At 34.0% G+C, this 21,535-nt stretch overlaps 1 protein-coding gene across 2 annotated transcripts; it reads right to left on the bottom strand.

Annotated features, from left to right (window-relative positions):
- Positions 1 to 2,351: 2,351 nt before the first annotated feature.
- LOC127848441 (androgen-induced gene 1 protein-like) lies at positions 2,352 to 12,577 on the bottom strand. 2 transcript variants are annotated; one of them, XM_052380909.1, is made up of 6 exons: positions 12,392 to 12,577; positions 10,762 to 10,908; positions 10,045 to 10,146; positions 9,500 to 9,615; positions 8,486 to 8,637; positions 2,352 to 4,226 (listed from the first exon to the last, which is right to left on the bottom strand). In XM_052380909.1, the coding sequence occupies exons 1-6, from the start codon at positions 12,530 to 12,532 to the stop codon at positions 4,171 to 4,173; spliced, it is 714 nt and encodes a 237-aa protein (XP_052236869.1). In that variant the 5' UTR covers positions 12,533 to 12,577; the 3' UTR covers positions 2,352 to 4,170. The 2 variants fall into 2 exon arrangements, with proteins under 2 accessions (XP_052236869.1, XP_052236868.1); XM_052380908.1 differs by lacking the exon at positions 12,392 to 12,577 and adding an exon at positions 11,732 to 12,150.
- Between the last annotated feature and the right edge of the window lie 8,958 nt (positions 12,578 to 21,535).

Raw genomic sequence — 21,535 nt, forward strand, 5'->3', positions numbered from 1 at the left:
AAGAAAATGCTAATTTTAGAAATTCTGCAGACAACATTTTAGCAGACGACAAATTTCCCAGCATGCAAAGGGTTAAACTTATTTTATAACAGCCATGGTATTTGTGTGTGGGTATGCTCTACTTTCTGGGCACTTGTACATCTTTTGTAGATGTTAATGCTTTTTTATTTGTATGTTTGCAACTATTGCTTTTATTGTCAAAAAAGTGTTTCTGATCTCATGAAATGATGCTATACAACCTAATTAATTATAGTATTATTCATTGTTGTTGAGAGAATCTTTATTTACTGTTTTTAACCTATAATTATTGGTGTAGCATTCATCCATTCATGCCTAGAGTCTAGAAAAAAGGCCTTGGCAAACAGGGTAGACCCAGATGAGATGCCACATGATGCGGTGTCTCATCAGGGTCTGAGCTGTTTGCTTAAAGGAATTTCTGTAAGAAATATTCTAAATATAGAAATAAATATACTAGACATCCCAAATTTTGGAAATAAATTGATCCAATTGAGAAGGTTGGGAGAGATATTTAAGTGCCATGTTGGTTTGATTTTCATACCACTACCGTCATCATTTCTCTGCAAACTGCCATGTAACCTGTATAGTTAGATGCTGAGAAGCAGTGCTACATTAAAGAAAATCTTTTTATCTTCAAAGCGGCGCAATAGGGGGCATTGTGTTTCTGAAAAACACGTCTCTTGTTTAATAATTGAAACAAACACATTGATTTAAGAAAATATATCAATATATAAATTAGTGATTGTTTGAAAACTATTAATAATAGTAAAAAACTAATCATTAAGGTTTCCAGTACAAATTATTTGCAGAAAAAAAGGATTTGACAATTATTTGTCTGAAACAGTATCGGTAGCAGTTTGGAAAGATATATAGAGGATATTTGTTGGATTCGGTGGATTATCGATTTTAATTCACGAGTGATCATAGAAAAAATATATTTTCTATGATCACGAGTGAATTAAAATCGTTAATACTTCTACTTCTTTTAATATAAGAAAATTTGTTGGATTCGATGGAATATCACTCGTGAATTTAAATCGATATTCCACCGAATCCAACAATTTTTCTTTATATTTTATCCTCTTTTCACAGTTTATATACATTGTTAAACAGTTTAACTAAAGTTTCGCTGGAATAATGACGTCATTTCGTCAAAAATTACGTCATTTCACAGTAAACAGTGAAAATTATCAATAATTTTCACTGTTTGAAACAGTGAAATTATCAGTTTAATTCACTGATATTTCTCCATAAACCACCGGAAAGCATAAAATAAAGTTCTATTTTTCTTGTGCCATGTGTAAAATAGTGACCATGAGTTAGCTAGCACTGTCTAAGCAAACTTGGTCAAAATGTTGATATACACAATATCTAGTGTGCGGTGGATTTTTGGTCATTCGCTTCCAAATACTTTACTGGAGGTCAAAACTCTGAAAAACACAGGCTACAATGAAACTTAGTCAGAATGTCAATTTGGACAAATATCTGATTTAGAATCTTGGTTAAGAACGCACATAATCAAGATCACCTGGTCAGTATATACAACTATACAACTAAAGAGTTCATATTTATGACTCAATGTTGATGAAACTTGGTCAAAACGTTTATCTTTACATTTTTTATGATAAGTTTCAATCTTAGTCAGTGGTGTCCAAAAACTAGGTCATCAGGTAAATTCTTAGAAAAAAACTTGTTACCAATAAGGCGAAAATAATAACTCAATCTTGATGAAGCGTGGTCATTATGCTTATCTAGACAAAACCTTGTTACTGCTAAAAAATTATGCTTATGTAATACACGCCTCAATTCTTGTTCACATTAAATGCAGTTAATGCCCTTTGAAGAAGGGGGCATATAGCAGTATGGTCTGTGCAAAATCTCTTGCCTCGTCCATAACTTTGCCATATGTTGATGGATTTTGGAATAACTTTGCATGAATGGCCACCATCTAAGGCGACATTTTGTGTGTAGCAAGGTAGTCACAAGTTATGATTGGGTTTATTTCGCACCATAACTGAAGTAATTGGAAATATGTTGTAGAATGTTGTTTCATTATGATGCTTCTTATTACATCATTATCCAAGTTCATTTTTTTACATTGAAGTAATGGTCTCTGTTGTTGTTGTTAATTTGTTAATTATATGTATTGTTAAGAGTTTTGTTATTGTTTTGTAAATTTGCTATTGACATTAGTAAAAACAAAAAACTGATTTGTTTTATAATTAGTTCATGGTTTACATGTCTGGTTCTAAGGTACAAGAAAGTGCCCTATTCAGACATGTCCCATTACACAGAGGGAATCAAAGATTTATTAAAACAATCAAGTCTTGCTCTTTAAAATATTTTTTTAATCATATTCGTGAGAAACATACAGTTTAAAATTGTCAATACTTGTGATGAACATGATTAAATTATAAAACACACAATGGTTTTTAAAAAATAAATCAAAACTCAGCATTAAGAGCTATAATGAAGATTTCTCAGTTCTAGGAATTACACTACATTATAATGTTAATTGATACCAATAAGAGCAATTTGTGCGATGAAGTGTGGTCCTTTTTTTAAGCCATGTTATATTTGCTATAAATTTGACTGTTCACAAGAACTAGAAATATGTCATAGACACTTGTGTCACTTGCAAAAAGACACTTCATATTTTACAGACAAAACACAAAGGCCCATAATTCAGTCAAAGGCCCATTATTTAGTCAAAATACCTTTAGAATTTTTGGAAAAACTTAAGAATTTATTTTTCTCCTTTATGCAATTTTCTTTGCCTTTAACTGATTTCTGTATTTTTTTGTTAAAAAAAATGTTTGAAACAACCTGTTTATCAAAAGCAATCATAAGCGCCTACATACTAATTTTTGTAACAATGTTCGCTTACATGTACCTGTAACTTTATATTGAGTTAACCCTTTCCCTCTCAGAAGCAAAGTGAAAATGGCTATGTGCAAACAGCAAAAAACCAGAACAGCCTGCGAGTAACTCAGGTGTTGTGTGTTTGCTGCTCAGTATCTAAGGTTTGCAGATGAAGCCTTTAAAACTTGAATCTAGAAAGAAAGGTCTTTAATTTAATATAACTTTCTAAGTGACTACAAATGTGTGTAAATACATATCTAAGTGGTAAAGGGTTAAGATTGTTAATGGTAAGAAGGTCCATGTTGGTTCTTTACAAAATATTTAATTTCAACATAAATATGGCTAATGACTAAGATTGTCAAATGCATGCAGTGATATAAACAAAATCGCAACACATTCCACTCACAGACAAGAAATAATTATATCACAGAATACATATTACCACTTAAAATAAATATCATATTATTACAGTGGAGATCTTAGTATAGCAAACCATAAAGCAATACTTATAAATACAATAATCATTTTACTACGTAAGTTTAGGTTAAATTATTTTTTAAATTGTCATACGTTCAGAAAATTATGCAAACAGTTTTTTATATATGTGTTTTTATGGGAAAAAAACTTCAAATGGTAATAAACAGATTTCTTCCATACCAACAAAAATATATATAAAAATTCTATGTTCTACAGACATATAAACATGAACTAGACAAACGTTCATTGTGGGTCTGTTATACAAATTGTAGCAAATGGTTTCGTTTTGGCTAAACTGAAGAATGTTCTAGTTAGAAATTTACAAATAAACTGTTTTCTCTGCTTAAAAAGCCCGCACCAGGTTTATTTGTTCATTATTCTCACTTTGAACTATTTTCTTGATTGAGGTAACTAAATGAAGACTTCATATGAAATTCTGCAATACATGAATATAAGCGTCCTGATTAAAACATGTTGACTGTAAAACAATACAAGAGCACCGCATAGCGGGTGCCAACACCTTGCTGTGGGTGCAATTTGAAACTGCAAAGAAATGAAATGAAAGATTGTCAGAAAATTATTAGAGGTCACAGTGACCTAGTGACCCAAAAATGGGTGTGGCATGTAGAACTCATCAAGGAGCTACATATGAAGTTAAAATGTTGTAGGTGGAAGCTTAGATTTTTGAGGCAATGTTACGGTTTTAGCACAACGGACGATGAGCTGGCTATGACAATACATCGGGTTTTCTCCGAAAACAGCCAAGCTAAAAATTAATACATATAATTTTGCCTACAACTAATTAACTATTAATCAGGAAATCTTCTTTGTCTTTCTCTTCTGCTGCACTTTGCAGGCATATTCCTTTCCTGTAAATAAAACAAAGCAAAGTTTAATGATCGCCTGCATTACTTCTAAATAATGGCCCTTTAATTATCCAGAATTTGCCACATAAATGTTGTTTGCTGTCTAGCTAAAATATATGGTTTCCGATCTCTGTGTTTTTGTAAGGCTTTTAGTCATTGCTTTGCCATAAATTTAGTTTAACATAAGCATATACGTTTATGCAATATATCCAAAATGTTATTCAGAATATAAAAATATGTAAAAAAATAAGAATACAGAACACCTAAGCCGATTTTCATGTTGTTCGGTATTATGATCACTTATAGTCAAAGCGAGATAACTCTCCACTTAATGTATACTACTGCAAACATTTTCTCCAATATAAAACGATTTCGTTGTATTCTGAAAGAAGTTATGGGTTGAACAAATATGCCACCAACTACCCCTAATTCCGAACAATGCTCCTAGTGCCGAACATGACTGATCCCAATTACGAACGGTTTGAGGTTAAAAAAAAAAAGTCAACACAAACAAACGCATGTAATCAGTACTCATATTCAATCATAGACTATTGTAAGGTACAATTTTACAAGGGGAATATGGTCATAAACAAAACACATAAAAACACAAGTTTTAAAGAACACAAATGATAAACATTTTCTAAGAGCAGTCATTCTGCATACTGTCCTTAAAGACGTATATGCACCACCGTGTCTACTCGTACTGGACACATTTATTAAGATGTTTTCAAATAGTAAATGATAGTTATTCAACACTGGTTAAGCAGTATTTACATTCAAATGGGAGTTCATCTGAGCTTTCAATGAGCTCATCTGCAACACAGGTAAAGTGAAAGTGCCTGGAGCAATTAGTGCACTCTACAAATTCATTATATGGTTTCTCACACCGGAAACAATCAGTTAATTTGATGGTTATGTTGTCATCTGAGTCCGAGGCCGCTATATCTTGCAAGATCTTTTCTTCTGCTTGTTCTTTTCTTTTTTTCTGTTCAATCCTCTTTTTATTTGCATCTTCTCTGTCCTTTCGTTTCTGTTCAAGTCTGGCCTTTTTTCTCTCTCTCAATTCTTCGTCTTTCTTAAGTTTCTTCTGCAATCTTTCTGCCTGACGTTGCTGTTTTTCTTTTAGTTCTGCTTCTTTCTTTGCTTCTTTATCTTTCACCCATTCTATGTAACGATCACCAGTTATGCATTTGGGCATTATTGCCCTTTGTGTCTTCGGTTTCTTTTGATCAGTTCTTGGCAGTATATATTTGTTGAAAGGTGAAATGGCATCAATACAAGCAGTTGGAAGGCTTTTGCGATATTCAGTGGATGAGGCTAAACCTGTTACAACAGGGTTTGCAACTGAAGGGGCTGCCACAGACACCGCAACTGTAGTGGCTACCACAGGGGTTCCAACTGCAGGGGCTGCCACATGGGTTGTAACTTCAGGGGCTGCCACATGGGTTGAAACTTCAGGGGCGTCCACAGGGGCTGCAAGTGCATGGGCTGCCCAAGGGGCTGCAACTGCAGGGGCTGCCACATGGGTTGTAACTGCAGGGGCGTCCACAGGGGCTGCAAGTGCAGGTGCTACCACAGGAGTTACGACTTCAGGGGCTGTCACAGGGAGTGCGACAGCAGAGGCGTCCCCAAGGACTGCAACTGCATGGACTTCAACAGGGGTTGCAACTGCAACTGCTGTATCAGTAGCTGATGTCATAACAGATGATGATTGCGTAGCCATTACAGCAGTAACATCATTGAAAACGGTGCTTGGGACAAGCTTTACGGATGACATCACTTTTTGCGGGTTCCATGGACAAATCCCAGCTTCTTGAAAGCCTTTGATGGCTACATCCACCGTTGCAGATTTATCCCATGCCAGTTTGAATACTCTCGCAAATGTCTGCTTTGTCGCAAATTCTCCTATGTGCACTGATTGGAAGCTACGCACAGCTTCACCCCACGCAACTTTTAAGACTCCAAATAACCACAAGTCTAAGGGTTGAATCAAGTGCAATGCATGCTTTAACAAGCAGTATAGTTCAATCCCGTTTTCTTTGCATGTTTTGGATGCGTCCATTGTGACGTGAGTGGAATGTCCATCTATGAGTAATAGCACAGGTTTTCTTATGTGCCTTGCTTCCACCCCTGAGATGAAAACTTCTTTCAACCGCGACGAGAACACTTGAGAATCCATCCAACCATTGTTGGATCTACCAATGGCAGCTTCCTCAAATCCCTCTAAAGGATTGTATGAAAAGCGTTGCCCTGGGAAGATGATCATCGGCTTGATAAAATGTCCTACAGCGCAAGGTGCAGCCATTATGGGCATTTGTGTTTTGTTAGAGTTTCCGTACTGGTACACAACAGGGGCATAAAGGGATATACCAGTTTCGTCCGCATTGTATATCCTATTTAGATCATGCAATAAGTTGGCATCTCCAACTTCTTTGGTGATATAGTCTTCTAAATCTTGAAACCACTTAAGTATCTTTGCTTATAATGGCTTTCTCTTTTCCAAGTTGCACAGTGGTCCTTAGGTTGAGTGATGGGTGACGGGAGAAAAAGCCCTCCATCCATTTGCGCCCAGGGATGTTATTAACGAATGGTGTTTTCCGGCCATCTTCATCGAGAATTTGCTTTACAATATGACCGAGTTCTCTTCACGTTCTTCCGTAGCCAATTCTTGACATTTGCCCACTGCTCAATTTTATTTTCTCCTTCTGGAGATAGTACTGTTTTAGCTTCTATTGTGGCGCTAGCATACTTTCTCTTCACACGATCATGCAAGGTAGTTTTCGGGATGGTATTAACTTCTGATGCCTTGCCCAAAGACATGCATCGGTTTCTGACAGCATCAGCGGCAATATCAACTATGCAGGGGTCATACTTTCTTCGCTTTGCTCCCACTTGATGACTCATGACTGAATGAAAACAGCAAGTTATGAGCTCTGTAAATAGATGAAGCCAAGAAGAAATATAAAGCATGTGGGAAATACGCATAAATAAATATCTAAGATGCCATGCTAAAGCTGTATCTAGATCTACGGTAATATTAGGCTTCAATAAATGACCGAGATCGTAACTGTAAAATTTAATCGGATTTGGGAGCAGTCCTTCAATTTTGGTATGTAATTCCGAACATTATCGATTTCTTAAGCCCGTGGCCTCTAAACATGCCTCTAAACATGTCAAAGACTATCAAAAATGATAAAAACCTGTGTCTATATAACTTACATTGATAGGTTGTTAAAAATAAAACACGAAATGTTTCATAACCTTAGCAAAATCGTGAGAAAACTTAGCTGATTGTTAATTCAACGTACCGTAATGGACAGGATTCAATCGATTAAATGTCTCCCAACTTCCAGACTCGCCACGAAAAAAAATGTCGACGAAAAGAAAGAGCGTAGTTGTGACGTCATGATAATGATATCATAATTCCAGCATCCATTACGATTTATTAATATAAATATTGATGTATAAATTTTGTTCGGATTACAGAGCTGTTCGGATTAAGGCTCATCCTCTCTAAGACAAACACATTGCTTCTTCAATCTAACAATGACAAATCTAATTGTCTTAAATCACATGAAATTTGCATTTCACACAGGATTATACACAAAACATAATAATACACCAATGATAATTTGTCATCTTTTTATGCACCAAAAAATGGAGGCATTTCTAGTTTATCAAAACTTCAAATTCAAATAAAAATATTGAAATTTATGAAAGAATTTAATGTTGAAAAGTTAAAACAGACTCATATCTGTGATTGAAAGATTGAGTAATGTTAAGGCTAGTGCATTTTAACTTTATCTCCATGTACATAACTCAAACAAAGCGATTAAAGGAGGTTGCAATTGCTAAGTAAGTATGGTTTCTGTCTAGCAAGCAGAGGGTTACAGGTTTGATCCTGACTGTGGGAGTGCCGTTAGATCTCTCCATAAGAAACTAATTATTGATGGACATTAACTCTTTCAGTGCGGGAACCGAATTTTGAAGGCCTGTGCAAACAGTTTGGATCCAGATGAGACGCCACAGAACGTGGCGTTTCATCAGGATCCAAACTGTTTGCTATTCTGAAAAAAAATCGAAGAAAATGCTAATTTTAGAAATTTAGCAGACAACATTTTAGCAGACGACAAATTTCCCAGCATGCAATGGACATTAAATAACAGTTAGACTCCCTATGCAATCAAGCTTAAATCAATAGGTTGAAACTTAACAAAATAAAAGGACTTTTTAAACAAGATTATACAAATGTTTTCACTTACTCCACAATGCCTTATTGATGACCTCGCCGAGAATGTAAATGGTGATAAAGAAGGCAAGCAGGACAAGGAAGAATATGGCTCGCTGGTGAGTCTCCATCAGCTGCAGTATTGGGTACACCCAAAGGTCAGCGTAGTAGGCTATCCACAGTATCCTAGGAGATTTAAGCCTTTCCAACTCAGGAGCAATGTCAAAATGTGCAAACAGCATAAAACTAGAACAGCCTGCGAGTAACTCGCAGTCTGTTCAGGTTTTATGCTGTTTGCTGCTCGTCAGTATCTAAGGGTTGGAAATGAAGCCTTTAAGACTCGAATTTAGTGAGAAAGGCCTTTTATTTAATTTAACTTTCTAAGGAAATGAAGATGCGTCAAAATATGTATCTGTTTGGTAAAGGGTTCATCGTTTGAGTCTGGTTTTGGGAAAACTGGGCTTTATGCATATGCGTAAAGTGTCAGCCCAGGTAGGCCTTTGCAGTGCCCACAGGCTATCCAGAAATGATACTTACCCCTTTCATTTAATTTTTTGTTTAAATGAAGTCTCTTTTTAGCCATTATCCAGCTTAAGTCATCTGTGCGGACTGCACAGGCTAATCTGGGACAACACTTTACGCACATGCATGAATCACAGTTTTCACCAAAACAAGGCTAATTTGTATGACTATTCCGAACAGGGTTGCAATAACTAGCCAAAATCTTTTCCAAAGGGTACCACTGTATTTAGCATTGATTTAATGGTTTTAAGAGGAAAGTCATTGTTTATTAAAGAGGAAGAGAGCATTCAAGAAGAACTACTGCGAGTGGGGAACAAGTCCTCTCTGATTTCTAGAGACCAGGTCAAATAAAATAGTATTGATATTTGTGTATATTACTTATAATGATGTTAAAAAGTCTATGTTGAAAAGGGGGCATAACGTTTGTAATTATTAACATAGGATGATACAAATTTGACGTTATAATGATGTTAAGTATATGAAAATAACATTTTGTCAGGAGACATAACATCTTATTTGTACGTACCAGCATAAATATGCAAACCCAAAGGCTAAAAGAATTGAGATTCCTTTAGATCTGGCTGGATAGTCATGGAACACAACATACTGCTCAATCAGAAGAAATGGAAGAACTGTGGTATGCTGAAATAACACCAAACATATGACATGATTGCTGCAGTTTTTTTGCCCTTTCCCACTCAGAAGCAAAGTGAAAATGGCCATGTGCAAACAGCATAAAACTAGAACAGCCTGCGAGTAACTCGCAGTCTGTTCAGGTTTTATGCTGTTTGCTGCTCATCAGTATTTAAGGGTTGAAAATGAAGCCTTTAAAACTTGAATTTAGTTAAAAAGGTCTTTAATTAAATTCAACTTTCTAAGGGACTACAAATGTGTCAAAATAAGTGGGAAAGGGTTAAATGGTAAAGAACAATATACTGATGTTTTTCGACAGGAATACAGACTGAAAATCAATTTAACATATCTGAGCTTAATGACTATACTGCTTGGTCTGATAAAAAGTTATTTATTTACATTATAAACTCTGCTAAAGATGTATTCTCAACAACCTACCATCGCATGGTTTAACCACTGAGGTATCAGAGCATCCAACACTTTAGGATAGACCAGCTCCCTGTCCACTGCATATATCGCCCAAAATGTCATCACTACAAACTGAAACAAATGTTGATAATTTACATCCAGGTATACAACTGTCAAGTTGATAAATTGCACAAAATAGGACACGATCATGCATAAACAAATTAAAAATGTTATTGAATCAAGATATCAATAAATTGTTTATAATACTCATACATGCAATAATTATACTTATATTCCTTTTCTTATTGTGAAATCCTAAATAACCATACCAGCATAATGTTAATATAAATGCCATGATATCCGAACAACATAATTTAGGGCTGGCCTATAATTTTTAACAGATGCAGTGAGTGGGAACAAAAAAGGTAAGGCATGTTTTCCGAAAATGCTAAAACTGTTTGAGCTAATGATCTATAGACGCTTATTCAAATGCACAGAGCAAAACAATGTTAGTGAGCGCTTAATCTTTCAATACAATCTGGCTGCATAAAAGAGTAAAATGTGCACTTGAGCATTTCTCAGGCCTACCATTAGTTTGTAAAATAAATAAATACAGTTTATATTTTAGTACATCCCAGTAATAATATTCAACATATCAAAAATATCAAACATATGTTTGGGGTAAAAAGATATTTATATTATATAATGATGCAAAGAAATTACATGGTTTATTACACAAATACTTACTACACCTATCGGGTAGGCCAGAGAGGCCAAAACCACATCCAGGAATGACTGAAGCTTGGATTTACGCCCCCCATTGTCTGATGGCTTGACATATGATCCGGTGAGGTCGTTGAGGAGGCTGAGACCAAAATAGAACGTCTGAAGCAGCTGGAAACAAAATCTTAATTGTATGGATGTGTAGGCAACTAAGGAATGTGTGCAGAGACAGGGACATTTGTAACATTTTCTAATTAAATCTTTACAACTTAGAAATGTATTTTCACGCATTTGTAGTCCCCTAGAAAGTTATATTTAATTTAAGACCTTTCTTATTAGATTCAAGTTTTTAAGACTTCATCTCTAGACCTTAGATACTGATGAGCAGCAAACAGCATAAAACCTGAACAGATTGCCAGTTACACATAGCCATTTTCACTTTCCTTCTAAGTGGTAAAGTGTTAATATGTGAATAGTTTTCAAAGCTTGATTGGTCTTTGTCTGTTACAAAGTAACTGGGGTATGGAAAATATATAAAATGTACCCGAGACTATAGCCTTTAAGAGTATTTTATGTACCAGGGGTACATTGTAAAATACAAGAGAGTACCAGAGTTACTTTCCAGTTGTACTTGAGCCGACAATGACATATTGAGCCTTATTAATCTTTCAATGTATAAATACATAAAAATGAGCTTATAATCACCATTAAATAAATTCACTACATCTCTTTCAACAGCATTCAAAATACATGTAATTTATTTACTGTGACATACTGTATCTCATAATGACCATTCTTAAAAGTTCTTTAAACAAACATATTAATTGTATATAGCACTTACTGGCATTCATTTGCTACATGTTATCATGCTATTTTACTTATCAAATCAATACATTTATTTTCATCCACGAACATATTCTCATCATTAGCAATATGACACGGGCACCTGTACGTCTTTAGTCAATTAGCACCATCCAATTAGAGTTTTACTCACAACATTTAGAAAGGTCATATATTTAAACTTCCCAGCAAAGCCACGATATGAGAAAAGGTACACGTAGGGTTCATCACCCTCTCCGATATATCTCAGACTGAAGTACAGCGTATATACATAACTTGCTAAACAAACAGCATGCACACATAACTGTCCGTTGCCAACCATGTTGAATAACTTCCTTCCTGTGTCGATGCCGACACACTTATTCGTCAAAACACTTGGAGTTGGGTTTCACGTTTATAAATTATGCTGTGAAATTTAACCTAGCGCTCATTGTATCGGTTTTTATAACGAACTATGATCAAATACAGTATGCGAACTTCAAATCCCTTTTAATAAAACCATCATCCGAAAGTATCTGCGCCTAAAAAGCCGTAACGTAGTGAACTGCTTTTGATAAATATCCAAGCAGTGCCAGTAGATGTATCATCTATAAATCGTGGCAAATGAATACATCATTCGCCTAGATTATTTAGATGTTTTTTTATCATTGTAGTGAATAGTCAGGCCCCAAGCTCAAATGTCAATTAGTGTTTGCCACTCCGTGACTAAGGCGCCCCGTGACTTGCATATAACGAAATGAGGGCCTACAAAATTACACGATGTCATAATGACATTATGCATTATTAATGTACACAACAACACACAAACGCTCACCAGGTTAATGAAGGTGAGATATTTCATTCGCCACCCATACCCCTGCCATCCTATATCCACGTCGATTATATCAATTGTCAGAGTGAACGCATAAAAGGCAAACAAAGCCAGGTGAACAACCAAACCTCTTCTCAAACCCATGGCTGCTACAATAGGATGTAAATAAAGTAGCGTTACCTCCCCTAGAGAAAGGTCGAAGTTCGATTGATAAGCATGCACGTATGACAGAAGTTTATTTATAGATAGTCGCCCAACCGTGACTACTCTATGGCGTACCATTTGTGTAAAAAGTATATGTAGCATTTTTAGTAAACATAACCACGGAGCGTCACATAACCCCAAACCGGAACTGAACTAACCATTTGCAGCAAATAAAGCAAAAAATACTATTGAAAGCTTACTCTAATTGTATCTAACTTACATTAGTTGGTCCATAGGTCATAGGTCCAGGTGTGACAAAAGACTTGAAGCTCATGTTTGACGATGACTGTTTTTAGTCAGGAAGGCAAGTGTGTTGTTTTTTCATGCAAACTAGCCCTTTTGTTGGGTCAATGACATAAAAAAAATGCTGCTTCTACATGGATTTTACCTAAAATGTGCTAAAAAAATATACAAAAGTTTGTTTGAATCCGGTTCAAAACCTGTTTTGATGCACAAATATTGACATTAATGTTTTTTTTCCCACTTATTAAGTCATATGTTACATCAGCTTTGCTTATTAGAATCAAAATTGATGCCTTGTATGGAGTCTTAGTGCTGCATGTATGATGTAACCAAGTTTGGCTTTTCTACCTTAATTCTTGACGCGAAACGCTGTTACGCATGGCGCTTTCAACGGCAACTTTTATGAATAAATCTGTGTGTCATTATACCGGAACTTTGTGATCTTTCTCAAAACAGACTATACCTGTGAGAAAAGTGCCTTTAATTCAAATTTGAAGGGGTTGGGTTCGGTCACATAACCCCAAACCGGAATTCCTGTTTGCAGTCAGTTTGATACATAGCACACATTGTTCAGTGCATGCTACAAATGATTTGGAAAATACATCGCAAATGGAATGTTTTGGTATCAATTTGAAGGTATATTTGTAAGCAATAAAATAAAAAAGGCCATTGTTGTGCTCTACTTTTTCTGTTGATGGTTCCCGGCTCTGAAAGTAGGTCATACTATTTGAGTCCAAAATGGTCGCCTGCACAGCTGTCAAAACCGGTGTGCCTATTCTAAGGTGAATATTTTGAGTTACAACGTATAGAATTTAATGACATCCTTTTTTTCAAATGATTATGCATTTATCGTTCCAATGATGTATGGTGATTTAGTGGATCATTGCTTGATCATGGAAATAATTGATATCGAACTTCAACTATTTTATATGTAATATAGAAGGAACTAAATTGCGCATGCGTAACCTATAGACCGTTCCAGAATCGATAAATTGACCGCCGCCATATTGTCAGTCACGTGACTGTCCGCCATTACACTTCTGCTAACTTGTGCGAGTCTGCGATTCCAAAAGCCAAAGACGTAGAGAATACCCGCGAAAGCCGCTTCGCCGATGTCGGATATATAAATTAGTTAATGAATTATTTTCAGGCGATTATTACATTTTTTTGTTGTTAAAATGATTGTTTGAAGTTGATATTGATTTTTACAAATAACATATTAAAATGCTTTCGTGTATTTGTTTTTGTGTGTGTAATCAAGTGGTAATCGTCGGCGAAAATTTGCCAGTTCAGTCGCTCATATTATGTCTTTGATTAGACTTTTTACTTTTAACTTGTTACAAACAATTCACGTATTATTGTGTTGCTTTTAATAGCCACAACACCAAGCAGATTGTATTTTAATCTATACTTAAAAACGATTCTCAGGAAATTAATTACCGCTAATTGTTTGTAATTGGTCTTAATTGGTAAAACTCTATATTCTAAAATCATAACATATTATATTAAGTATGATATTTTGATACGCCTTCCATAATTTTTCTTGTTCTAATTGAAATCAGAGATAAAAATATTGTTGTTTAAATTTAAATTAAGTTTTGTGAGCTGGAATAATGTCACGTAAAAAAACGAACTTTTTATCATGAGAGATCTCATGAGAGAGTGATATTGATCTTGACGATCTTTTAGGTGATTATACGGAATATGAAGAGAATGTGAATATATCTAGTTAAATAGAATTTCATCTTGGAATCATGTAACAGCTATACAGCTAAAAATACTAAAAAATGTATTTTATAGGTCTTTGCAGTTACGCAAAGCATATGGATAACGACACTTGTTTAGTCAATTAATCGGAAAAAAACTCCGAAAAAAACACCTAAATAATATTTCAAAAATACATTATTTAGTGCAAAACGAATTTATTAATACATTTATCTGCATCTTTAAAAAAAAACGCGGCATTAGCATCAAGGTAAGTATTATATAAAGACTGAAAGGCAACAAATTGCCACAACAAAGAGCTCTATGCATAAGCCGTATTGTTTTTTTTGTGTTTTTTTTTTTCAGAAAAGCTTCAATAAATTACAATAGTTATACATCTAATTAAAAAATAGAATTATCAATGGCATGAGTACGCTAGTGTGATAAACAAATGAGTGATAGAAAGTGTAAGGGGTGTATTGAAAATAAACGTACTACAAAGCCCTTTTAAAAGCGAAGTGCATGACGGTACTTACATGTAATTTTAATTTGATGGGTTTTGTACAATGAATGACGCTATTGAGGAATATTAACATACAACTGAAAAACACAACTTCACATTATGCAAATTGAATGGCGTACTCATGTATATTGAAAGCTCGTTACTAGTGAGTATGAGTGACAAATATCTAACATTTTAACACACATATATTTATATACATATTTTTTATTTTTATTTTTTACCTCTGTTGGTGTCAATTGTAATTTATTGTTTTTATGATGTCGTTCGTGCATGCCGTAACATTAAATCTTCATACGGAATGACGTAGTTTTACATAACCGATACCCGCTAAATACGTTAAATATTTTTACGTAAATTTTATAATTATTATATACTTTATTTTTTTCATAAATAAAATGGGCTAGTATCTTTACGGTGTACAATTTCTGATATTCTATATTGGACATAACTTTTAAATTTTACAATATGTAACATATCTAATGTACGCAACTGTTAAGTATGTCGGGGGTAAATTATCCAACCAAATGAATTCTAAATACTACCATGCAGAAAGAGGAGACATGGTGGCATCATCAATTGCGTTTAATGACCAGACTGTCATCTGACACCCAGTGTGGTTTATGACACCATGTTGTTAGTTAAGTCTGGACAATATCTGATCAAAACGAGATAATCGGATTATTCAGAACAAAGGGGGCAATTAAACACTGGAATGCAAAGGCTTACACGATTTTAAGATTGATGCAAATAATCAAATGAAAAATATTGCATTTACTTTAATTTAATGTTTTTTTTAATGTGTCAGTGTGTTAGTTTTCCTAGACAAATACAGTCAGTCAACCAATTTAGAATAACCCGGCAAAAAACGTTAATTCTTTTGACCACAATAATTTCTTTCGGGATTTAGTGTCAATGTGAGAAGATGTAAAAATAAAGGGTAAAATTCATTTTGTATGATAACAGGTTAGGCCAGACGGCATATGCAGTGTTTTGTCAAAAATAGCCATTTAAAGTTCACCCTTCGGAAAATTATTATAAATCATTCAACTTACAAAATTAGTATTTCAAAACATTGTCATGGCATTTGTTTTCAATCAGCAAAAAGTTTATTTGAAAATAGTAAATATAATATAAAGAAGTGAAACTCCAGCTGCTGGAGTAGTATTGAATTATTATTATAAACAATTAGTTGGTCCTTTATTTAAGGCAAGTGACCGATTGCCAAAACAGTATAAAACAGGACAATACAGCACAATACAAAACAACATAAACACAAATAAGAACAAAGCTGTGGTCACCGCCTTGGAACGGTCAATGCAAAGCATTGGGGGTTTAAACCGGTTTTGGAGCGCTCAACCTCACACTTGGCCCAGCAATATTCATAATACATGTACGTGTAAATAAAATTTAACCTCATAGCATTGTAACTCAAATTAAACAAGAATAAAGGGGAATTAAAACGCATTCAGTTTAATTACCATTTAATTACTCAATGGATTTGAAGATACCAGAGCAACAGAGTTAAAACATTTTGAGGAACGATGGAATGAAACTATGAACAAGTGTCAACTACATTCATTCTTTATAGAAAAAGATTTAAAAATATAGCATCATGAAGTTTATATTTCAGATCATCATCGCACAAATACAGGAAGAAGCAGCAATAATGGTTGTAAAAGTTCCATATTACACTGATTGGTTGTTTATGTACTGCTAAAAAATAAATCAAACAAGAAACGCCTGTCACAGAAAAAATAAAATTATAAACTCAATGACCTATGCATGTAGATTACAACTTGGAAAGTTGGTCGTATGACGTCACAAAAATCCATGTACCCAGGAACAGAGAAAGAGTTATGACGTAATTGACGCGCGAAAACACAATGACGTGAACAAAATCCAGGGGTAGTACTGTAAAGTTAAAATAAAAATATTAATGGGGCGGTACTGCAAAATTAAACTTCTAATAAAACAAGTTTAGGTGATTAAATATTAAGAATCAAATGTATAAAAAATAGTAATTCCATTAAAGCGACATTATTGGAATCAAACAGTATATAGGTGTTTTGACAACTGACGACAGAAATGATTTGATGTAAGATGTGTGTCTAAATGTAGTTTTCATGCAGATTTGTGCATACGACACAAAGACACAATTATGCTCAAATGTGAAAAATGCCCATAATATCTCATAATTCCAAATTTTAAGCGAAGAAAGATATAGTGAATCAAAAAACATCAAGCACGTGTTTTTAAGTACATCAGCAGCATATCCTTTTGATAAAAACGAGTTAATTAAATTGAAAAGTTTAATATGAACAGTTTCTTTAACATATTTTAATTTGCGGACTCGCTTCAAAACATCTCCATAAAATGATGGATGGCAAATTCCATTATTAAAATGCCTTTTTAAAGAAATATTATATTTTGAAATTAAATCACCATACTAAGAGTGAAATTGAGCGAATTTACTTCTTAGGTTATGATACAAAAAGCCTTGTTTTAGCAATGTATTTGTTCATAAAAGATTATGATCATTAAAATCTTTAATACATGAACATGCTCTGGCATAACGAACCAACTGTGAAATGTAAATACCATAGGAAGGAACTTTAGGGATGTTGCCATCTAGGAACGGAAAATTCACAATTTCAAAATTAAAGTCGTCCCGTTTGTCGTATAAACTAGTTTTAATCATATTATTATTAATATTAAGATGTAAGTCTAAATACGCAGCGTCTGTATTGGATTGAGACGATCTATTTAAGACTAGTTCGTTAGGGTAGATTTTGTGAATATATTGTTCAAATAATGGATTATCAAAATTAAGTATGTCATCAATGTTCCTACTAGTAAGGTTAAAACATTGAATCAAATCTACTTGTTTAGTTTTAGATATATCTAACATAAACTCGCTTTCATAACAATATAAATAAAGATCAGCTACAAGCGGGGCACAATTACTACCATAGGAACACCAATAATTTGTTTACATATTTTACCATTAAATTCAACAAACAAGTTATCCAGAAGAAAAGTAAGTGCTGCACAAAAGTCAATACCAGTCCAAATGATTTATTTATCTAATATCTGATTAGTAAAAAAAGCTGTTTTAGTGTTTAAAGCTAGATATGAACACTTCTCTATAGCAAAAGTTTTTTCAATCAAAGAAACAAGTTTGGATTTTATTAAAGCGCGAGGAAGCGTTGCATATAGTGTAGAAAAATCATAAGTACTTACCTGTGACACCTTATATTTTTTTCTTTTTCAATTTTATCAATAACTTCTAAGGAGTTTTTTATTGACCAAAATAGGTTAATATTACTATTTTCATAAACTTAATTACAATATTTAGCCATATGATATCTAATAGCACTCAATGCAGATGTAAGATGCACTGATAATTGCTTGGTGGTACAAGACACTGAATTAGCGATAAAACGACTTTTATATGGCGTTTTATGTAATTTAGGAATCCAGTGAAGTGATGGCAATTTCCTATCAGTAATATTGACTATTACATTTGATTTTTTGCATTCGGCAATATTGCCGGCAATAATTTCATTAGGTTGCTTATTGTAATCACAATATGATGTAGTCTGTGAACGTTCTTGTGAAATAGTTTGAACATAAAACACTCGTCATATTATTATAACATTATTAGCAGCCTTATCAGCAGGAACAATGACGAATTTAGATTTTAAGTCTTCAAGCAATTTACAAAGATTTTGTTTATTAATTTAGGTGAATGTGGTAAAGCCAAAGGATTTGTATCATAAAAATATATTTTATTCATGGCCATACTAAATATTTTTTTTCCAATCATTGAGTGCAGTAATTTCAGCATTTTCCTTCCTGCACCATTTAGTGCAATAATCCTGTAATGATGTTACGATTTTCTTAATGCAGTCATCAAAATCCACAGGAATAGGCAATCTGTACTTAGGGCCTCTGCGTAGTAAATTTCTAAGGTTTTTATTTTGAATGAAATTAAGGTCCCCAGTAATAACATGTCCAACTGGACCATATATATATATTTGGAACTAGAACAGTCACATGATGTAGGACAATTTCTTATACCAATAATGTCTGTGGAAATAGAATTATAATTCAAAACGATACTTCTTACAGGTTTACTATATTTGTAGCAAATAAGTGATGATTCAGTATTGCGGAAATAAGGGGGAATCAACCGACGTACATTTTTATCTTTGAATATTTTTGGAAGGTCAATTAAATCAAGACCTTTGTTACAAAACTCAATTTTGATACGATTTCTAGTTTTGTTAATTGCATTTTCAATAAAAGGTTTAAGATAGTAGTCAGTGAAAGATTCAATAATACAAGCATATTCATATAGAGGGTCAGATTGAAGTAAAATAAGTTTACATTCCTTATCAATATGTGCCAACGAAGAAACAGAAAGAGAGCAAAGTGCACTTAGTAATTTATGTTTACCTCCATTTTGTAATAAAGTATAGCAGTCATTTAAAGAAAGCAGACGTTTAAATTTACGCCTTAAGTTGCCATTTTTCCTAATGCCGTGTGAACGTTTATTTCTTAGACGTTTACTAAACAGAGAAAATGAATTAATCGATTTATATTGTATTGCTTTTAATTGGCACTTATTTGAAGTACTATAATTTAAAATAAGTTGCTCCACAGCTGAGCCTTCTTTATCAATATGCACTTTTCAAAACATAACTCATTCAATCAGTTCCGGTTAACTTCTTGCTGCATTTATCTCCCCTGTAAGCATAAAGCAGAAGCTTTTTTGCTAAAACTTTGTTAATTTATTCCTTCAACTATACCTTAGACACTTATCATTTTGTTTTTATAGGGGCATTATGGAAAATTTAATACAAATTAATCGGAATAGCTGATTATCCGGAACTGGTTGACAAACTGTACCTAAAAATGCATGTTTTTCAAACATTTTTCTGTCATAACACTAGCGTAACATCTCCCCTGGCAGAAAAACTTTATTTCATACAACCAAAGTCATATCATGACGGCCTTAGAATTTAAAAAGAAATTTATCCGTTGAATAATCGCCGCTCAAATATATATGTTGCCAATTGTTAGCAGCAGTGTAATGGCGGACGCGGAGAGTATTCAGGGGAGATAATTGGGTAATGACAAAATTCTGGAACGGTCTATTGACAGGAGTTGAAACGAGTATTTGACCCTTACTGTAGTCAATTCAAATTTATGCAAAAATTAATTATCCGATTTTATTGGTTAATATGTTATCTTGTTGCTTATTTATTCTTCTTTCAAAAAATATAATTTTTAGTATATTTCCGATGTTATAAATGGATGTATAGCGAGTTAAACACGAGAAATACACATTTTATGTTTTACCCACGCGCGTTTAACCTTGTCGATACTTTGTTACGTAACCAGTAGCTATCGATTAGCGTACATCGAATATAATTTGTCAAAATCGGCCGAGAAATAAAAGTTAAATTAGAAAAGAGACGTTAGTGGATACATCAAAATGTATAACCTCGGCGTTTCGATGTACGCTAATCGATAGCTACTGGTTACTTAACAAAGTATCGACAAGCTATTTGCCGAAACGGTCCCGTTTTATATCCGTCTCATCTAGAGTCCGTGACATAACATTGTATTTCGAAGTACATATTGTACTTCGAAGTACAAAAATTGCGATTGAAGTACAAATATGAAATACACTTTGAAGTATATATTTGTACCCCGAAATACAATTTGTACTTCGACGTACAAATGTTCTGAACAGCCAATCAAAACACTCGTCTATTGAGCCGCTTTTCCTTCAAATTTATTCATAATAAATGTTTAAAATCTCATTTTTAATTGAAGACAAAATGAAAAAAAAAATCAAAATTGAATAAAAAAATAGGTATCTTGACTGTCAGACTTCTTATTTGGTGCCAAGTGCCCGTGCACTACTTTTATTTCATGGTATACATATAAAATAACATATGTGTCCAATAACTCCAATTCCAAAGGGTCATGCCCCTTATCCCTCTGGATCTCTGTGACAGCTATATTCAACTGCTACATGATACATGAATGCATGAAAATCTTACGGGATAGGGGTCTATGAATAGTATGGCTTGCATGCATGAATTGGGTTTTGACAGATCGATTGAATGATTATGCACGACTGCTCTTTCTTTCGTTCATTCATTTATTTGCGTTTGTTTCCAAATGTCTCGAATTTGATGAATATAGAACTTCCTCATTCTTTAGTTACACAGGTCTAAGAGGTAGGTTAAGGCCATGAACTCAATGCCACGCAGACTGGCCTCAGAAAACAAACGGCTGCGTGCGTGTGCACATTTTGTGCAGTTTTTAAAAGCAACGTTTCACTATCGCACATTGCAACTGCCACATAGCACGTTTGGGTCTCTGTGAAACATTTAAACAACTTTGCATGAAAATTGATACAATTTTATCGAACTTTTTACAAGATCATTAGTGATAAT

Source organism: Dreissena polymorpha, chromosome 10, assembly GCF_020536995.1.
Source record: "Dreissena polymorpha isolate Duluth1 chromosome 10, UMN_Dpol_1.0, whole genome shotgun sequence".
In the NCBI taxonomy this organism is placed as follows: domain Eukaryota; kingdom Metazoa; phylum Mollusca; class Bivalvia; order Myida; family Dreissenidae; genus Dreissena; species Dreissena polymorpha.